Here is a 19,706-nt window from a genome sequence, read left to right as displayed (position 1 = left end):
CGCCATTTACTGACGGCTGACTAAGAAAGAGATAGCATATAAAATTCACTTATTTTTTCATGCTGCCACTGCAACCGTTCTTACTGTTGAAAAAGCTTAATGCAGAGCAGAAGGGAAAAAAGCAGTAATAATTTTTCTGAGCTAAAATAGATACAAATGCAGTATGCATATTGCAGGACATTATCAGGACAGCTCAGATATATAACATTAATGTAATCGCTTTATTCTCTCCCCTTAACTAATGCTAGTTTTCTGCTTCTGTAGAGTTTTCAGTTTAATTTGTGCAGGAGCTTTTACCAGGTTCTCCATTTACCCACTTTGGCTAATTTCAGAGAAAACACCATACTGTATAGCTGAACATGATCACCCAGGTTATAAATGATAAATTCCACCATAAAGCTTTATAAAAATCTTTATTGCAATTTAAGTCTTTATTTCTTTTAAATGAATAGATTTTTTTTTAGCATCCAAATGTCTTCATTGATTTTTACATTTAGGTGAAAGCTGTTCATGAAAATTAGTAAAGTAGGACATGCATCATGGAACAAGCACAGTGCAAATCTGGTGACACCAACCTTTAGCCACGTCTCAGTGTAACTTGCAGCTTTCCAGTCACACCTCTGTGCTCTCTTCCCTTCAGAGAGAGAAATTGCTTCTGGATCATACAAAGTTATTTGGAATATTTCTGTCATTTTATGAATGTTATAAGTGAGCAATGAAAATATCCTTATTGCTAAAAAGCCATCACTTAATTTGGACTCAGAGTAGACAGAGCAAACTCATGCACTCAGGTGTAGCACCGATGCTGCATCATCTGTGACTATCGGGCACTTCCAGGGGAATAAAATCAAAGCAGCTGCTAAAATCTCACAAATCCTCGAGCTAAAACACAAGCCCTCTTGGACGTGACACAAAAGCAACCAAATTGTGTGTTTAAGCCTGTCTTTTCAAGCTACTTTTTTTTCTAATTTAGTGTCAGAAACTTTACAGACAAATGAATAGAGGTTGTGTGTTCATGATCTGGGCAGAACGGCCAAATAGGGGACTGTATGGGGAAATAAATATTTTTTTTATTTTCTCTCCTTCTGCAGCTTTGAAATGCAGCAAGTCTGGTGGATTCAGTAATGCTAATACAAAACTGGAAAGTGGAGAGTGAGGAGAAGCAAGTTCCATTAACAGGGAGAATTCTACATAAAATATACTGGAGCTGATGGAGGAAAGGAAGAGACAGCCAAGATGTTCAGCTGCAAGTGGAGTCCAATTTGATGCTCAGCGTGAGTTTAAAGGGAAGATTTTCTCAGCCTTAAAATAAAAGAGCAGTATTGGATGCGTACGGGGCAGAAAACTGTCGTCACAGAAATGGATTGTGCCGGGCTTGGGAAAAGCGAGAGTGGCAAAAGTAGCTCATTTTGCTGTGCTACATTTATAGATGTGCTCATTTGAATGCTCCCAGGAGGACCAGCTTTCTGTGTCCAGACAAAATTATACAGGCATCCCACCACACTGTATCCCAGTGCTAAAACCTCAGCGTAAAGGAGATCCACCACAGCTTAGCTGGGAATTCTGCCTTTGGATTTTGGGGAGCAGATCTGATTTCCTGCCAGCAGATCTGCTGCTGTCTTTCATTTCTTGTAGGATCAGCCCTCTGACATAAACAAACTGCTAACATCAAGGACCTGATCCTGCTTCTGCTGAAATCAATACAAGTTTTGTCATTGGTTTCAATGGGATCAAGGATTCAATCCCACCGTTTTTGAAGTCAATAGGATTGGGGTTTTCTCTGAATAAGCAAAGTTGTGTTAATACTGCAGAATGGGCCTAAATTATATTGATTATTTGGATGTAAACCCAAGCATAAAAACAAGATTAGGGGGGAAAAGTGAAATGTATGAAAAAGTGAATGTAGAGCAGCATTCATTCCTGGCATGCAGTGGGACAGCAGGAGCTCTGCCGGAGCAAAGGCTGCAGTGGCACAGCACCAGGGAGCCAAGTCTAATGGAAAATATTGGGGGAGAAGAGGGAGAAGAAATTCATCCTGGAGATCCTTTTTCATCTGCTCCTTCTAAAGAAAACCTTTGAGTCACTCATCCTTTATTAAAAATAAACAAAACATTGACAGAAGAAATTATTGTCACATATACACACACGGTAATTGGTTCTGCTTCTTCACTGCTCCTTCTTTTCTCTCTTCTCTGATACAGGGTTGTTCTGGGTTTCTGTAACAACTACTGGCAAATCAGAATTTATTGTACATATGTTTGTGTTCCACTTAATAAAAAATATACTTATATTTTCAGATAAACTTTGTTAGTAATTCATGAGGTAAGTGACTATTTATGCTAATAAGGGAGAAATATATTCTCAAGCATAATGCATTACATAAATTTGAATGCAAAATGTTCAATTATGAAGTAAATACAGGTAATGCAAATAGTAAATTACATCCAATAAAAATATATAAAGAATGTGTCTTCAAAGAGAGAGAGGCTTTTATTTGCGTCTGTGAGTTGTTTAAAGAGAAAAGAATTAATAAATACTGAATTACTCTTATGATGATTTAGCTCATAATTCAGCAATCCATAACGACTCCCAGTAATCAGACTGTTGTTTCATACCCTCCAATATAAGGCAGGACTGTTTCCTCAGCAATTTTATCCCTACCAGATTATCTCGTCTGATTCTATTAATTCTCTCCCATAAATCTGCTAACAGTGATATGTGATTTACTTACCCTGTTAACTGATCTGAAGACTGTTAAAAGGATTTATCTAGCACTGCACCTAGGAGCAGTTTATGCCTTATCACTCTGTTACTCCGAAGAAGTCTTTCTGAAATCAGTTTGGCTGGTTTCATACTTAAATTCAGCGGACACTGTTTAGTTCTGCACCATAAAATAAGACACTAGATAAACAAAAGGAGCAGTAACTGTACTTAATGTGTTGGTCTTGATATGTGTTTAAGTTATAACAAATTACTCTCTGAGTCCATATAACACGAAAGCTGCACGTTCACTCCTGCTGGATGTGGTGTGTGGGACAGGCACACATGTTCCAGCGGTGCAAGTTCTGCCTCTGCTGCTGGCGTGCTCCATGCAGGCCGACCCCAGAGGCTTTGGAGTTAATGTTTCACGTCCCCCTGCACAGTCTGTCAGAAAACTCTCCCACAATAAATATACATTAGTTTGGAGGTTCATGAACCAGGTCAGCAGTGCACTGGGAGCGAGCAGGGCTCCACGGGTACATCGTCAAGCGGAGATGCTTAAAAACAAACCGGAGCAAGCGGCTGTGAGGGGGACAGGGGAGTTTTCCCTCTGCCTGGCTCGGGGCAGGATTGTTACAAACATTGCTGAGAAAAGGGAGCAGTCTGAGGGAATTGGCCTGCGATAATTGTGGAAAAACTGGAGACTGAATAGCTCTAATTGAAATGAAAGTGTGTGATTGTTATGGAAGAAACACTGTTAATAGAGGACTGTAAATGTTTAGACACCCATTGTGAATAGCCAAATAATAAAGAAAAATACTACTAAAACGAGAATTATATACTGTAGGGAGGAGAATGTTGATTCTGAAGGTTATCCAAAAATTGCTAATAATCTTTTTTTCTCTGCTGCACTGAACAGTAGAGACATTTTGGTGCAGTAGTTCTGTGTAACAATCACACAAGAACAATACTGTACAACTAATAATATTACTCCCTGTTCTGGTAGGTCAGAGCTTCAATTAATTTGCAGTACTTGCTTACATTGGTATCAATTAAGAGATGGTCCCCATTAGCTCACACAATTTCATACTCTTTGTCTAGAGTTCAGAGTTTACTCAGGAAATTTACTCGTTTGCAAATGTAGCACTTTGAATCTTCACATCCAAACAAACTATTTTATGGGGCTGGAGCCACATTTCCATAGCCATCTACCACACAGGCTAGGGAAATACTACAACTGTACATTTTGAAACGCAATAACCTTTTCATTTAAAAATGTTAGCACCCACTTTATGTCTCTCGTAGGTAAGCACGTTAAGGGATATATAGTGCCACATTCATCTTGCTCAGAAGAAAAAAAAATAATACAGGGAATTGGCCTATCCTGGCGGGATTTATGCTGTGAGCCTGGAAGTTTTGTTGATTCCAACAAAGTGAAGAAATAGGAAAGTCAGCCCAAGCAGTTAACTTGCATTAACTTCATCATGGATCACAATCTGTAAGATAAAGCTGCAGATGTGCACGGCTCTGTGTGTGCGGGTGTGCTGCGGGACGGTGCAGAACTGTATTTTAATTTTGTTAGAAATGTTGGTAGCAATTTTTGTCTTTACAGAATTGTCACTATGATCCTTTCTAGATGTAGTTATCTTCCTAAACTCACAGTATGCCCTACCCCTTTCAGCTGCCAGGAACAGTACATGCTGTATGAATTTCAGATGTTAGTACTGGCACTCACGCTGATAATGGCATAGTCAGAAGATGTTATCCATTCGTAAACCCACTCGCCAAGTGCTATTTCCTAAGCAAAGATTCTTTGGCTATTGCAAATGATGACTTTCACAGTCGGTGAAAAATCACCCAGAGCCTTGCCCGCACCTACAGAATGATACCCTGAGCAGGGTTATAAATAGCGAGCTCCGGGGGGGAAGGGACGGGGCTAGGGGAGAAGGGAGGATTTGAAGTACAATGTTCAAGAAGCAGGTTTAATATATGACCAAGTGTCAGAAGTCAGGTTTCTGAGAATTACTTTTCAGATAAACAACTTTATAGCGCTGCACTTAATCTTACTTACTAGAGACATCTCATTTATCACGGAATTACAAGTAACTTTAATTCTATCGATATTCCCATAAAGCCCGGTCGGAAAATCGAGCCTGGCAGCCCCGAAGGCTGCGGATCTCCCCGGCCCGCGGCGGGTGCAGCCGGGGCCGGGCGAGACCGCGGGGGCTGCGGGGGCGGGCGGGACACGACGCGGGGGCCCGTCCTGTCCTGTCCCGTCCTGTCCCATCCCGTCCCGTGGCTCGGCACTGACCTGTGGACGAGAGATGGCGCTGTCGAGGTTCGAACCGAGCCGCTCCGCCGCTCCGCTCCAGCCGCCGCCGCTCCTCGGCCCCCGGACCGGCCCCAGCCCCCTCCCGGAGGTGAAGGGGGGCTGGGGGGGACGCGAAAGTAAATACAATTAGTTCTAAATGTATTAAATTAATTAGTCCTGGCCGACACGCCGAGTGCGGCGACAGGGGAGGGTGGGGGGAGAGCGGGGTTTGCAAACTTGCGGGGCTCTCGCACCTCCGGGCGGGAGTGGGGGATGGAGGGATCGATGCCCCGTCCCCGTAACAAAATAATCAATAAGTGACCGGGGCGCTGCGGGGGAGCGGAGCGATGACCCGCGGCCGGCACGGGGGAAGGGCCGCCCGCCCGCCCGCCCGCAGGTACCCGCGCCGGGCACGGCGGAGCCCCGCGCTGCCTCCGCGCTGCCCGCTCCCACCCGGGCGCTGCCGGGTCCCCCCGCGGTACCGCCGCTCCCCCTCCCTGGTCGCGGCCGCACGGAGTTCCCCCGCTCCCCCGGGTGCCGGGCCGGGCTCAGGGCAGCTCCGGGGCAGCCCGCCCCGGGGCAGGGCGCTCGTCCGCGGGCGCGCACGGTGCGGTGCGGTCGGGCGGAGCGGGCCGGCGGTGGCCGAGCCGAGCCGAGCCGAGCCGGGGCGCGGTGCCGGCGGCCAGGAGGGGGTTAAGCGGGCGCTGACAGTCAGCTGAGCCCTGACTGACAGCCCGCAAAGTTTCCCTGTCGCTATACTCTTATGCTAATGAGGCCGGGCGGCGCGCGCCCATTGGCCCGGCCCCGAGCCTGTGTCCCGCCTGACGTCACGGGCGCTATAAAACTCCGCAATGCTTTAAACTCTCCTGCCGGATCAAACCTTTAAATATTTTTCATCTTCTTGCTGTAGCTTTGAGGCCGAGGTTTTTTTCCCTCTCTCTCTCTCTCTCCTTTTTTTTTTTTTTTAACTCTTATTATTATTTTGGTTGCGATACAGACTTTTTTTTTTCTTTTTTTTTTTTGCCTTCGCTCTCTTTCCCTGCTCCCTCCCCCGATGAACCTCTCTCCTCGCTCTGCACTTTGCACGAGAGAGCCCAGAGGAAAGGCACCATGAAGTGTTAAAAATAACAAAACAAAACAACAACAACAACAAATTTACTCGCAACAACACCAGCTAACACTTCCAGCTGCGGTTCGCGAGCTGCGAAAGAGAGCGAGAGAGAGAGAAGGGAGGGAGAGAGGAGGAAAAAAAAAAACCCTCTATGCAAAAGGCGAATAGCGAGAGCCCCGCGCTCTGATGCATCAGCGGAGCCTCTGCGAGGGATAACGCGGAGCGGGAGAGGAGCCGCCGGGGCGGACCGGAGCGGAGGCAGAGCAGGAGAGCGGAGCGGAGCTCGCCAAAAATCAAGCTGGCTCACCCGGTGGCGACTCAGAGCAGCCCCCTCGCTCCCGGAGCGCACCCTTTCTGGAGGACTCTCGGCAGCAAAAGGATGGCATCAGAGCTGGCGATGAGCAGCTCCGACCTGCCCACCAGTCCCCTGGCCATGGAATATGTTAATGACTTCGATCTGATGAAGTTTGAAGTGAAAAAGGAGCCGGTGGAGACCGATCGCATTATCAGCCAGTGCGGCCGCCTGATCGCCGGGGGATCGCTCTCCTCCACCCCGATGAGCACGCCCTGCAGCTCCGTGCCCCCGTCCCCCAGCTTCTCGGCGCCCAGCCCCGGCTCCGGCTCCGACCAGAAGACCCACCTGGAAGACTACTACTGGATGACGGGGTACCCGCAGCAGCTCAACCCGGAGGCGCTGGGCTTCAGCCCCGAGGACGCGGTGGAGGCGCTGATCAACAGCAGCCACCACCCGCTGCCCGGCGCCTTCGATGGCTATGCTAGAGGGCAGCAGCTGGCCGCGGCCGCCGGCGGCTCCGTGCCGGCCGAGGAGATGGGCTCGGCGGCCGCCGTGGTGTCGGCGGTGATCGCCGCGGCGGCGGCGCAGGGCGGCGCGCCCCACTACCACCACCACCACCACCACCCGCATCACGGCGGCGGCGGCGGCGGCGGCGGCGGCGGCGGGCACCCCCACGCCGCGGCGCCGGGCAGCGCGCCGCCCTCCTCCGCCTCCTCGGCCGCCGGCTCCGGCACCGGCAGCGGCGGCGGCGGCGGCGGCGGCGCCGGGGGGCTGCACCACCCGCACCACGGCGGCGGCGGCGGCGGCGGCGGCGGCCTCCACTTCGACGACCGCTTCTCCGACGAGCAGCTGGTGACCATGTCGGTGCGGGAGCTGAACCGGCAGCTGCGGGGCGTCAGCAAGGAAGAGGTGATCCGGCTGAAGCAGAAGAGGAGGACCCTCAAAAACAGGGGCTATGCCCAGTCCTGCCGCTTCAAGAGGGTCCAGCAGCGGCACGTCCTGGAGTCGGAGAAGAACCAGCTGCTGCAGCAAGTGGAGCACCTAAAGCAGGAGATCTCCAGGCTGGTCCGGGAGAGGGACGCCTACAAGGAAAAGTACGAGAAGCTGGTCAGCAATGGCTTCAGAGAAAACGGATCCAGCAGCGACAACCCTTCCTCTCCAGAGTTTTTCATGTGAGTTCCCACAGCCTTGCCACCTTAACTAAAAGTTCTCCGTGTGAGTTGTTGTTGGGGGCTTTGCTAGAGCCACAACCCCGCTTGCCACCTTCTATTACCTTTTTTTTTTTAAAAAAAAAAAAAAAAAACAACAAAAAACTCAAAACAATTTTAAAACAAAGTTGTTTTTTGGGTTGGTTTTTGGTTTTTTTTTCTTTTTAAGGTGGGCTGGCTCCGTGTTGGCCAACCTAAAGTTCTACATGAGTTTCCTTTCTGTTTATTATTATTATTATTATTATTATTTTTATTTTTTGTGGGGGCTTGCTGTTGTGTTATTTTTTTTTTAATTTGAAAGATCCAACTCGCCACCAACTCAGTTCTTCATATGAAGCTTGCTCTTCTTTGAAACCTGCCATCCACATTATATATATATTTTTAAGTTCATGAGGTTTTTTCTTTTGAGCTTGCTGTGTCCAAAAAGTCAGATTTTTTTTTTTTTTTGCCATCCTGAGTTCTTCATATGAGATTTGAGCTTTGCAAAAAGAAAAATAAAATAAAAAAATAAAAAAACTAAACAAAACAAAAAAATACAAAAAAAGGTGAAAATTTTAGACTCCAGCTTGCTGAGTTCCATCAGTTTTTAGCGTTGTTGTGCAAAACTAGAGATATGCCTAGATCAATCTGCCAAAATCAAGCCTGCATCAACCTTCGGTGTGTTCATGTGAGTTTTGGCCTTAATCTGCCAAATGTGAGACTTTAGTCTGCCATTAGAATCCCATACTCATCTCATGCATTACGCTTGCTATTTTGTCTTAGCAACAATGAACTATAACTGTTTCGAAAGACTATGAAAAAGAGACATTATATTAATAAAAAGCCCTGCATGCTGGTCATGTACGGTATAATTATTTTTTTTTCTTTTGCTTGGAAATGGACTTTTGGAGACTATTATGGCATGGCATTCATCCTTTTGTTTTATTGCCTCATCACTTTTTTGGGTTGAAAGCAAAAAAGTGCAACCTTTGATCTTCCTCCTCCTCTTCCTCCCATTAAAGTTTGCATCTGCTCTAAAACTGCTTTGAGTTACTCAAAACTTCAGACTTCCTTTTAAATGCACTGAAGCATTCCCTCTCAAAAAACCTGCCAGAATGGATTTTGGTAACCTAATGTGGCAAAAAAAAATTAAAAAAATAAAACAAAACATAGAAGGAACTTTGGAAAGATGTTCAAAAACAAAATTCACATCCCACTTGGGGGGGACATTGAAACCATGCTGTTGCCTAAAAACAGTCTAAAATTAATTTCAAGTGATCTGCCCCATTTTTTTTTTCTTTTGCATTTGGTCATTGTCAAATGTGGAATGCTCTGGGTTCCTAGTATATAATTTAATTCTAGTTTCTGTCATCTGTTAGCCCAGTTAAAATGTATGCTACAGATAAAGGAATGTTATAGATAAATTCGAAAGAGTTAGGTCTGTTTAGATGTAGATTTTTTTTTTAAAGATTGATGCACTAAATTGTTTACTGTCGTGATGTAAAGGGGGGTAGAATTTGCAACGGGACTGTTTTAAAAAGTAGTTTATGCAGCATGTGCTTGCAACTTAAATATAAGTTGGGTATATGTAGTCCTTGCTATACCACTGACTGTATTTGAAAACCAAAGTATTAAAAGGGGGAGGCACCCCTGTTTATATCTATAGGGGTATTTTACATTAAAAATGTATGGGTTGTTTTTGTTTTTGTTTTTTTTTTTCAAAATTGAAGTATTTGGGACTGAATTGCACTAAGATATAACCTGCAAGCATATAATACAAAAACAACAAAAAAAATTACGAACCTGTTTAGAACGCTAATACAATTTATGCAGTTATAAAGATGGCATTACTGCACAGTTTTAAAATGATGCAGATTTTTTTACAGTTGTATTGTGGTGCAGAACTGGATTTTCTGTAACTTCAAAAATTCCACAGTTTTAAAGGCAATAATCAGTAAATTTTATTTTCAGGGACTGATATCCTGTCTTTTAAAAAAAAAATGGAAAGTAAATCTTACCACAATAAATATAAAAAAATCTTGTCAGTTACTTTTTCTTTTACATATTTTGCTGTGCAAAATTGTTTTATATCTTGAGTTACTAACTAACCACGTGTGATGTTCCTATGTGCTTTTCTTTCATTTTCAACTCTATGGTTATATCAAAAGAGAGAATAATCTACAATAATAAACTGCATTTTTTTGATTCCGTACTCAGTTTCTTAGTCTGTAGTTTAAAGTTCCATAACTCCCAGTGCAGTATTTCAGCGTGCTGCCTGCCGAAGGGGCGATGCTGACCCAAAAGCTGGACTCGATAATGTTCAGGAGGGGAGAAGGACAAGGGTAGCTTCGTGTAAAATGGAAAATTGTCACCCACTAGAACTCAAGTTCTCTCTCAGGTAGATGAAAAACGTGAGCTCTCAGGTGCTGCTTCTGACTTCTCAGTAGTTCAGTGAGGGCAGTTTCAGTGACTCAGATCATCCCACCAAGTTCTAGGAGATCTCAAAGGGGAGGTCTGCTTAAAAACCTGATGACACGATATGGCCCTGTATTTTGGTTGTTTAATGATGGAGTGAAGTGAAAGAGAAGACTTCACATCCTCTTATCATCTGATCCCAGCTAAGCATGCCTGTCTCTAGTAAGAGATGACACTGCATCAGGCTTGGCTTGTCACAGAGCCACTTAACGCTAGATCAAAAGATTTCTTACCATTTTGGTCCATACTGCCTACTTTTTTTTTCCTTTGCTTTTTTACCCCTCTTTTTTCTTTTGTTTACCCTGTGGATTTTTTTTTGACATTTTGGGGTTTTTTTTGGTTTTGTTTTGTTGCTTTTTCTTTTGCTACAGGCCTTAGAAAGTCCAGAGAGAGCTGAGGAGTGGAGAAAAAAAAAAAGCCAAAGGACTTCCTCCAACTTTTGAGAATTATTTGTTCTAAACAATCAATCCCAAAAGTTAATGTGCTAAAAACATTCAGGTCTCTGAGCCCTTCTTCACTGCAGTTCTCCATGTCAAAGGGCATTTCAACTTTGAAAGGCTCCTCAAACCCTCGACCCAGTGCGTTTAAAGCCACCCTTCCCTGAGAGCCTCCAGTGTCCGTTGGCAGAGTGCTGTCCTGCTCTCTGAATGGGATTATCTGCCCGGTTTATGTGAGTGGCAGAGGCCTCTCCAAAGGATGCTCCAGCCTCTCCAGGATGGGAGGTTTATCTCCAGACCCAGGCTCGTAAACCAAACACTTTTTTCTTTTCCTTTGTGTTTTTCCCCCCTGCTGCTGGTGCCACTTATTCCCAGCAGTAATGTCATCCATCCCGGGTGCTGGTGGCCTTGAAGGGAGAGGATCTGTTGTCATCCCTCTGCCCAGCTGGTCCAGCCCCTGTCGAGGGTTGAGCTGCAAGGTCAAGGTGTATCTCTGAGTCCCCCTGCAGCACCTGTACCCACGAGAGCCTGTGTCAGTGGGCAGTGGCTGGTGCTGGAGGTCACTCTGCTCCTGCTGAGGTCCCTTTGACAGGGATGGACACCAGCCTCTCTGTTGGTGACAGCAGTGGCTTGGTCTCCGGAGCCGATACTGTGTCTCACCCCTCCCCAGTGCTGGGGCACCAACCTGCCCTTTGGCATCTGACCTGCTGTTTCACCAGGGTTTGAGTAATGGTTCAAGCTCCAGATTCTGGTTAATTTGAGTTCCATTTTCTGGTTAATGTGTAATCTGTGGGTAAACTGGTTGCTATTGGTCAAGCTGGGAATTATCTCCTCTCATAAAGACAAGGCTGCTTGTTATTTTGTCTCCCACCTTCCCTTCCCTGACTGAGCCTTTACCAATGCCCAGGTGTTTTTGCTTTGTTAGAAGCCTTGCTGCTGCCTGTGCTGAGAGCAAGGAATGGAAGGGACAAGGCCTGTCATCAGCAGAACCCCCGCTGAAGTGGTACTGCAACCCCCAAGGGAGCACAGAACCCCAAGCTGCCCGGAGCAGGACCACTTCTGGTCCAGCCTCATCCTCACACCCCGCTGTCGCTTCAGGCTTCCTTGCAGGCAAAGTTAGGAGTAGGCAATAGGATTTTAAAAGTGCTGTGAATTGACTGAGTAGTGAAGAGCAAGGAGAGCACTGCCGTCTCCCTGAAGTACCTTCTTTCTCAGAGGAAAAATAACAAACATCCTATTTGAATGATTTGAGAGATAAGAGAAAACCTTCCTAGAAATAGACTTCCTAGAATAGAGTGACAAAGGGAAAATTCCCATCACACCCCCAACCTGAGAGGGGAAAAAAGCTTTCTTCCAGTTTGGCATTGTAATTACAATCTTGCTTTGCAAATTAAGAAAAAACAACGCAGCCTTCCTTAGACTGCACTTGAATTTCAGCCTGAAACACGCCAACTGGCCAACAGAAGGGGAAAAAAATTAGGTACACATTTTAATATTCACTAAAGCAAAGTGATTATTGGGGTTCTCTGTATGAGTCATTGCAGGGGAGCGCCCACCTTTGCCGCAGGACTGCTTGCTGAAGACTAATTGGAACAGCTCTGCTCTGAATAACCTACATTCATTAATCACCCCTTGCTTGACTCTGGCCTCAATCCTGCTCCCACTGAACTCGGAGGTGCAATCCCTGGGGATTTCAAAGGAGAGCAGGATCCCACTGTTCTCCCCCAGGTAAAAAACAGGGGGAATGCTGCCTGAGCCAGGCACTCAGGTGTCAAAAGGTGTGCATGGTCTTAATCTGCCCATCACTAACAACATCCTATTTTTCCCATAGTCCTGTAGTGCTTTCCCATTTATTAACTACATTACAAAGAACTTTCATGTGACAGCAGATACGTGCACAGACAGCGGCCCTTTGCTGGCTGGGAAATGGTGTGCACTGGGGCTTAGCCTCCTCCTCCCTCCCCAGCCCACCTTGCCCCTAAGCCTTTTTTATTTCCACCCCCTAAAATGAAACACAATCCTCTCCTGCCCAGCCTCCAGGCTTCTGCTGAGCAGAGTCCAAGAGTATTTTTTGGTTTTGCTGCAGCATTTTCCCTGCCTGAGAAATGTCATCCTGGACTGCATCCTAAAAAAAAGACGGGAGAAGGGAGGGAAATATCCCGGTCACACCAGTGCATACTTATTTCCTGAACAATTTCTCCCAAGGCATGCGGCGAGAAGTGCACGTTTGCAAACTGAGCGGGGAGAGCTTCTATTTATTAGAAAGTCTTCTTCACCCTTTTAAAACAAAAACGCCAGCGCTGAATCAAAATGTCACTTGAAAACTCCCCCCACGCGAAACATGGCAGCAAATCTTTAGTTTAAAAAATGAACTTTCCCAGGTCTTTCTTTTCTTTTCCCCGTCTGAAAGCTTTTCTGCAGCTGTTTCCTCCCCCTTCCTCTGCGTAGTGTGTAGGAAGTTCTTGATCTAGAATCATTCATAATTTTAATACCAATTTCTATTTGACATAATATACTAATATCAGATAGAGAGTGTAGCTGCTTCCTGGATTTAGGGAGGAAATGATGCATATATCAGAATTATCTGCTCAGATGCCAGAACTACATTGGTGTCATTTCAGCATGTGCTCTGTTGAAAGGAAATCCTCTATATTTATTACTCCGATCATCAGAGGAGCTAAATGGACCCACTGTTTCTGACACCTGTTCATATGGCTGAATTTAAAATTCCATGCAGGAAAAAAAAATCCTACATACTTCAATGTTAGGAATTAAGATTTTTTTTAATACACTTTTCCCCCTCCCTCTTTCCAAATCACTCTGCTGTGAGGGGCTGCCATGAGGCTTGGGCATTCCGGGGGTAGCTATGGAGAGTGGGATAGATTTTGTTTGCTCAGCTCTGACAAAAACCAATCCTGCTCGTACACACACACACACACACTGTCTGTAACCAAATGCTTCAGATGTCTGTTTTAAGTGCAGGTCTTGGTATGAATAACACGATATAGCACACCCCAGAACGTGGCAGAGGTGAGCGGCCAAGAAAGAACTTGTCTTTTTGGGAGGGAGCTGAGCACTGAACCACTTCATAATTTTAAGGCTCCTCTAATGAATTTTTTTGGGCATAGCAGGTACAAATCAATAGATTAAAATACTGTACACTCTGCTGCATCTAATTCTTGACTGCCTGAAATTGCGGGGGAGGACCGAGAATAACATTTGTCACTCTGAGGGCTGAGTGCATTTAGATTTGTGAGCTCTAAGCCAACACAATGCAAAAATAGTCCAGGATGTGACTTAACTTTTCAAGTGAAAAGCAAAAGGCCAGGGATCTGTGAGGCTGTAGTTGGCAGACAGGCAGTTCCATCCCGAGCTATCTATCACCGTATCGGGCTGACCCGGCACAGTGTGACAACATTGCCGTGTCCTCAATGCTTGCTGCCTGTATTTCAGCACTCTCTGAAATGATCATTTTTGTTCACTATTGCTGTACCCGCTTTTTTCCCTCCAAATTCTGGCTTTTAAAACTGTGTCACTTCCGACGCACAGCAAAGTGTGCAGGCCTATAATCATGGTGCAGTGAGTGATGAGGACGGAGCTTGCCCTGCCTCTCTCCTTGCTTAGTTTGAAGCCCTGTGGACTTTGTGACATTATTTCCTTTTTTTTTTTTAATTAATAAATGTTATTGTTTTGTAATGCATCTCTATTCGACATCTTACATGGAAGAAATCAAAGCGAGACCAGAAGTTTGCTAGAAGTGGTGTTTCTCCACCGTGCAGAAAAAAAAATACCCAGTAAACGACAAATCGAGCAGTGTCCTCAAGTTTCCAGTGGGGGTAGAGGATGGAGTGTCCCTGGGTGCTGCTCTCAATTGTTAATTCATGAAGACCCCCGGTCCTGAGCAATGTTCCCTTAGCTTGTCCTGATGCAGCAGAGATGCCGATGGCTGCGGACAGAGGCGTTGAGCCTCAATGCCCTGTTCCAGTGAAGGCTCTGGCTTCTCCCTGACCCACAGGCCTTTGGGTTTGCGCTAAATCTGGGTGTCCCCGAAAGGCTGCAGGGTGTGGGGACAGCAGGGTGTCGGCAGAGCTAAGTGCCCACACGCCTTTTGCTCCCTGCCGCCAGCCCGGCATCTGCCTCGGCCGGGGGAGCAGCAGCACTGGGGAGGGTTCTGGCACGGATTTTCACACCCCTGCTTCCAGCAGCTCCAGAACGCCCCGGTCCGGGACAGTCTGTGCAGGGATGCAGCCCCTCCTCGTCCCTCACGGTACCGGGGCCGCGGCCGGCGGGGTAGCTCGGGGGGCGGCCGGGCCCCCTCGGGGGCTGCCCTGAGCCCGGCCCGGCCGGGCGGCCACGTCCAGGGCCACAGCCGGCCCCAGCCCCTGGCCCCGGGCACAGCCCCCGCCGCCTGCACAGCTCTGCCCCCGGGCAGAGCCCTGCCCCCGGCCCAGCCCTGTCCCATGCACAGCCCTGCCCCGGGCATAGCCCCAGATCCCAGGCACAGCCCCCGGTCCCGGGCAGAGCCCCCGGCCCCGGGCAGAGCCCCCGGCCCCGGCCCCGTGGGCTGCAGAGGCCGCCCGGCCGCGGGTCCCACCTCAGCGAGGTACGGGGGGCAGGCCCGGCCGCCCGGGGGAAGGCGGAAAGGTGAGGACCGCATCCGCCGTTTGTTTGTTTCTTGTTTGTTTTTCTCTAAATCCCATCCCTGCAACAAAAAGGGTGTCTGGGCGGAACTATGGATCCGTCTGTCCGCGCATCCAGAGCGGAGCTCCGGTTGTCACCCGGCGGCTCCCGCGGGCCGCCCGGTCCTAGGTATGTCCACAGAGCACTTCCCTCGGGTTTGGTCAGTGCTTCAAATTTCTTTTTTCCCTTTTCCTTTTCCTTTTCTTTTTCCTTTTCCTTCCCTTTTTTCTTTTCCTTTCCCATTTTGTTTTCCTTTTTCCTCTTCATTCTTATCTCTTTCTTTTTCCTTTTCCTTTCTCTCTCTCTCGTTCTTTTTCTTTCTTATTTTTTCTTTTTTTTCTCTTTCCTAATTCTTGAATTTTCCCCCTTTCCTTCCTTCCTTTCTTTTTCCTTTATACCTGTGCTCACACAGAGACAAATCTAAACCCGACTGCAATCAAAGGGAGCTTTTTAAATGACTTTTTTGGATCAGACCTTGAGTTCTCTGCAGGGAGCAAGAATGGGAGCAGGCAGGATTTACATTTCATGGCTTTTAAAGAATCTGAAGTACGGGGAATGGCGTTTGCCGAAGCTGTTTCACAAGTCTATGTGGATGTACCTCGGAATGTGTATATGATTAAGCTTAAAGCCCTCTTCTGTAAGAAAGCAGGCAGATTCCCTTTCCTGCAGCCTGAACCCTGCTTCTCCAATTTTGATACAAAAGTTCTTGCCAAGGCCTTGGCAGTGGGATGTCACTGCTGAAGGGGATGGAATCAAAGTGTTTGTTGGTATTGTCTTCCAAAGCTGAGGTGTGTCCACTGCAAACAGCCCCTGGTCCCTCAAGCACTGAGAGCTGTGACAGTGAAACATTAGTGACAATAAAAATGAGCCCAAAATCGAACCAAACAAGACCTAATTTTTTTTTTTTCCTTTCCTACCCCTTCCCCCCAATTTAACTGCTTCCAAATTCCCTGATGAAAGCATTTTAATATGTAGGAAGGGCTGCTGGAGTCTGCAATGCGATTCAGTGTTCTGTGGTGTGGGATGAACAGATTTTCCTTTCCGTAGGGTTTCCTCCTGCAAAGTCATTGTAGAGGAGGGAATACTGTAAGATTAAATCTGGTTAAAATACTATATTCATGTCACACCAGATATGGTCTCCAGACTGTGCACAGTCTTTCAGCTTCCTTTATTGTGAAATCCTTTTAAAATAGCACAGTGTAGTGTAGAGAACTTATTGAAGTATAACTGTCTTACACTAACTCTGTCAGATAAAATGAAGGAAAGTGATCAGGCTTCTTAAATTAATAAATCTGCTTCGTGTCTCTGGCTGCCTTCACTCTCTCTTGCTGTCTCTGACTCTTTCCTTATTAATAAACTGATAGTTAAATAAAGCTGCTAAGTGAAGCAATGCACCTTCTCCGTGGAAGAGGGCTGGTGCCTCCTGTTCCTGGTCTGCTGTGCTGGGAATGGCTGTGGGCTTAGGGCAGGGATGGCCGCAGCAAAGACTAAAAGCAGGCTGACCACATCAGTTTCTAGATGCTCCTCAGGTGTGAGGCTTGAGTACCTGTTCCCCTCAACCTCCTGCATTAATAACAGGATGAATTAACCGATTGGCATGAAAGGAGAGGTCGTCCTGAGGAAAATGACACCAAAGGTCCACAGGAGTCATTTGCTTTTAGAGATCCCGGGCCAGGTGCCAAGTATTGCATTTATGGAAGCACTGTCCCCTTTCTCAAAAAAAAAAAAAAAAAAAAAAAATTAAAAAAATCCTGAAAAACAAAACAAAACAAAAAGGCAACATCTTTTTCAGTGGCATGTGGGGTCCTTTCAGTGAGGGGGTTCTTTCAAGTGGGGAGCTTTGGGTGGGATGTGGGACAGGGATCATTCAGCTGGCTCTAAACATGCCGCCCACTTTTGTTTTCAGATCTGCAGAGCTAATGTGGAATCAAAATGCTGGAAAAGCACCTATAGGTTGTCTTGCCTTTTTTCTTTTTTATTCAAGTTGATCAGACTTGCTCTGATTATGCTGCACGGTTACAATAAATGGCTGGAGCTCAAGCATTCCTGCAGGCGCTTCATAGGAAATATATGTGTATGCCTGCGTGTGCACACTCAGGGAGAGAAAGTTGACTGTAAGGGACACAACAAAATATCCATATTTAAGGAATGTGGATTGACTCACTGACTTATCTCACTTATTGTACAAAGATTCACTCAATGTTGAATTTTTTTTTTTTTTAAATTAGATTTTAAATATGTGTTGACAGGATGAATTTGTACAGTGTGAGTAACTGCAGGGAGAAATGACAGCTCTGCTTTTGTTATTAAACTACTGTCTTGAAAATAATGGAGTGTGTACAAAAATTGATTATTATTTTGCCAATTACATTAGTGCAGCTAATAACGATCGCTAAGAAAGAAATACAGAAAGCTACATGCTTTCAGATCTTAGAAACTGATATTCACTGGTGAGGCAAAAATACGTGTTTTTAAGGTAATTTGTCAGTAAGAATCTCCTGTTACTAATGTGAAGTAAATACTAGATGTGTGAGCTAGAAATGTTTCACTTCAAACTGTGTTCATTTCTTCTTCACTCAGTCAGAGTTAATAAACAGTACAAGAGACTTTCTAAATTTAATTTAGGATTTGCATATAAAAGGTCCTATTCTGTACCATAGTGGCACAACAGACAGGCTTTACAACGTTAAATATTCCTTTTAATAATAGTTTATTTTAATATATTTACTAAATTAGGTACCCGAGAGAATCATCTACAACGGTGATGTGAAAATCCCTGTTACCCGAGGTCAAAAAAAAAAAGGTACGTTTTCCTCTTCATTAGCAATTTGACATATTTCAGCAGGGGTGGTAATTTCACTGCTTTGTTTTCTGCTGCTAAGATGGTGCTTTTTGCTCAGCCCCGGGGAGCCGGTGACAGGCTGTGGTGCAGTTTCCTGGGCTTTTGGGTGAGGCTGACTTTCAGGTGCCTACAAGAACCACTTGCAATGATGGGGCTTTGTACTTTTGTCAGCCAGGCAGCTCTCCTGTGTCCCACAACTCATATATAATCCTTTGCAAATGTTTTCTTTCTTTTTCTTCAAATGATAGCGTTCAGACACCAGCTACAGGGATTAAGGATGGGTCTTCTGAAGATCTCCCTCAGATCTTGATGAAAATCATGAGTCTGTGTTAGATGACTTCAGTACTTACAAGTTACAATAGAGTTTAATTCACAGCACTGCTTTCCTCTGGAAATTCATGTTCATTCAATCTGTCAACATTGACTAAAAAATATGCTGCTAATGAAAATGTGGGAATTAAAACTTTCAATCCCTTCCCCTGCTAGACTCAAACAGGCACTTTATTTTTTTTCCCATGGAATCTGATTTTTATTGACCTTGACTATAAAAATACTAAGTGGGTTAAATGAGCACCAAGGATGCAATGACAGATTCCTGTGTGACTTTTTTTATAAAACCTCCTATTTTAGTTAAGAACACAGGCTGCCGTACAGCCTGCCACGCTTTGATCAATGGTTAAGTGCTGTTAGAAACAGCTGAATTTTATTAGCTCATTGAATTAAGCTTGTTTAAATAATAGATTTATTTTTTTAATCTTTTAAAAGAAATGTAAATAATAAATTAAAAAAAACAGATATATTTGCTAATTTTGCAAATAAATTCAAGTAACAGATTTGTTATTTAAAATTTAAATGAGGGTGAGGAAAATGTAATTGGTGCTCTAGCCTGTACATTAAATGAAACTGAGAGGAGTTTTTGATGGTGTATGGGCTGTAGGAATAGTTTTCTCAAGGAGCACTAAAGGACCTTCATTTTAAGTCTGATACTCCTCTTACTTCCCTGAGGAACACCCTGGGTAGGGTTTTGCCTGCATTGCTTTTTTTGTTTGTTTTTCACCACTGTAAAGGAGAGGGAAACTGGACCATTTGTTTGGGGTTTTTTTTGTGAAAACTTAGAGTGCAATATGCTTTTTTTGAAGAATAGAGCCAAGCTGTTATTCAGCTGAAGTAAATACATGAAGTGTGTATTTTAATTGCGAAGGTGCAGCGCATTTCATCAACTTGCTCCTAGGGAAACACTTCTAATTTCAATAATCTCATAGGAAGACTTGCCATGCTTCCTGTAATTCATGTATGTGACTATTAGATTTATATAAATAAGTGATATAATAAGTGATAACACATTTTATCCATATAGTAAAAAAGGAAATCTTTTTCCCCTATCAGCACTTGTGATCTCAAGACTTGCTTAGCCTGCTGTTCTCTGGGAAAATTCCTTGTGTCTTCCTTCAGTATTTTGTGGTTATATTTTTACATATTATAGACAAAACAAAACCCCAAAACAACCAACAGCAAAATCTGTTACTTTTAAGCAAATAAAAAAATCTTGGGTCTTGGAAGAGTTAACAAACTTTTATGGTAAGGTTCAGATGGTTCTGACCCCTATGGTAATATTTCATCTAAGGTTACTTGTGGGAGAGAAATCAAATTTCAGCTGTGAACATGATT

General features: G+C 45.1%; 1 protein-coding gene across 2 annotated transcripts in view; it reads left to right on the top strand.

Annotated features, from left to right (window-relative positions):
- Positions 1 to 5,902: 5,902 nt before the first annotated feature.
- The window catches only part of MAF (MAF bZIP transcription factor), a 184,047-nt gene continuing 170,243 nt past the window's right edge, over positions 5,903 to 19,706 (top strand). For both annotated transcript variants that reach the window (XM_082290058.1, XM_082290057.1), the window contains exons 1-2: positions 5,903 to 7,589; positions 17,933 to 17,999. In XM_082290058.1, coding sequence (XP_082146184.1) covers positions 6,502 to 7,589; positions 17,933 to 17,966 — 1,122 coding nt within the window. In that variant the 5' untranslated portion in view covers positions 5,903 to 6,501 and the 3' untranslated portion in view covers positions 17,967 to 17,999. The remainder of the gene's footprint in view (positions 7,590 to 17,932; positions 18,000 to 19,706) is intronic.

Source organism: Coloeus monedula (genome assembly GCF_965178545.1).
Source record: "Coloeus monedula genome assembly, chromosome: 13".
NCBI lineage: Eukaryota > Metazoa > Chordata > Aves > Passeriformes > Corvidae > Coloeus > Coloeus monedula.
This window is presented reverse-complemented; position numbering and strand designations above follow the sequence as displayed.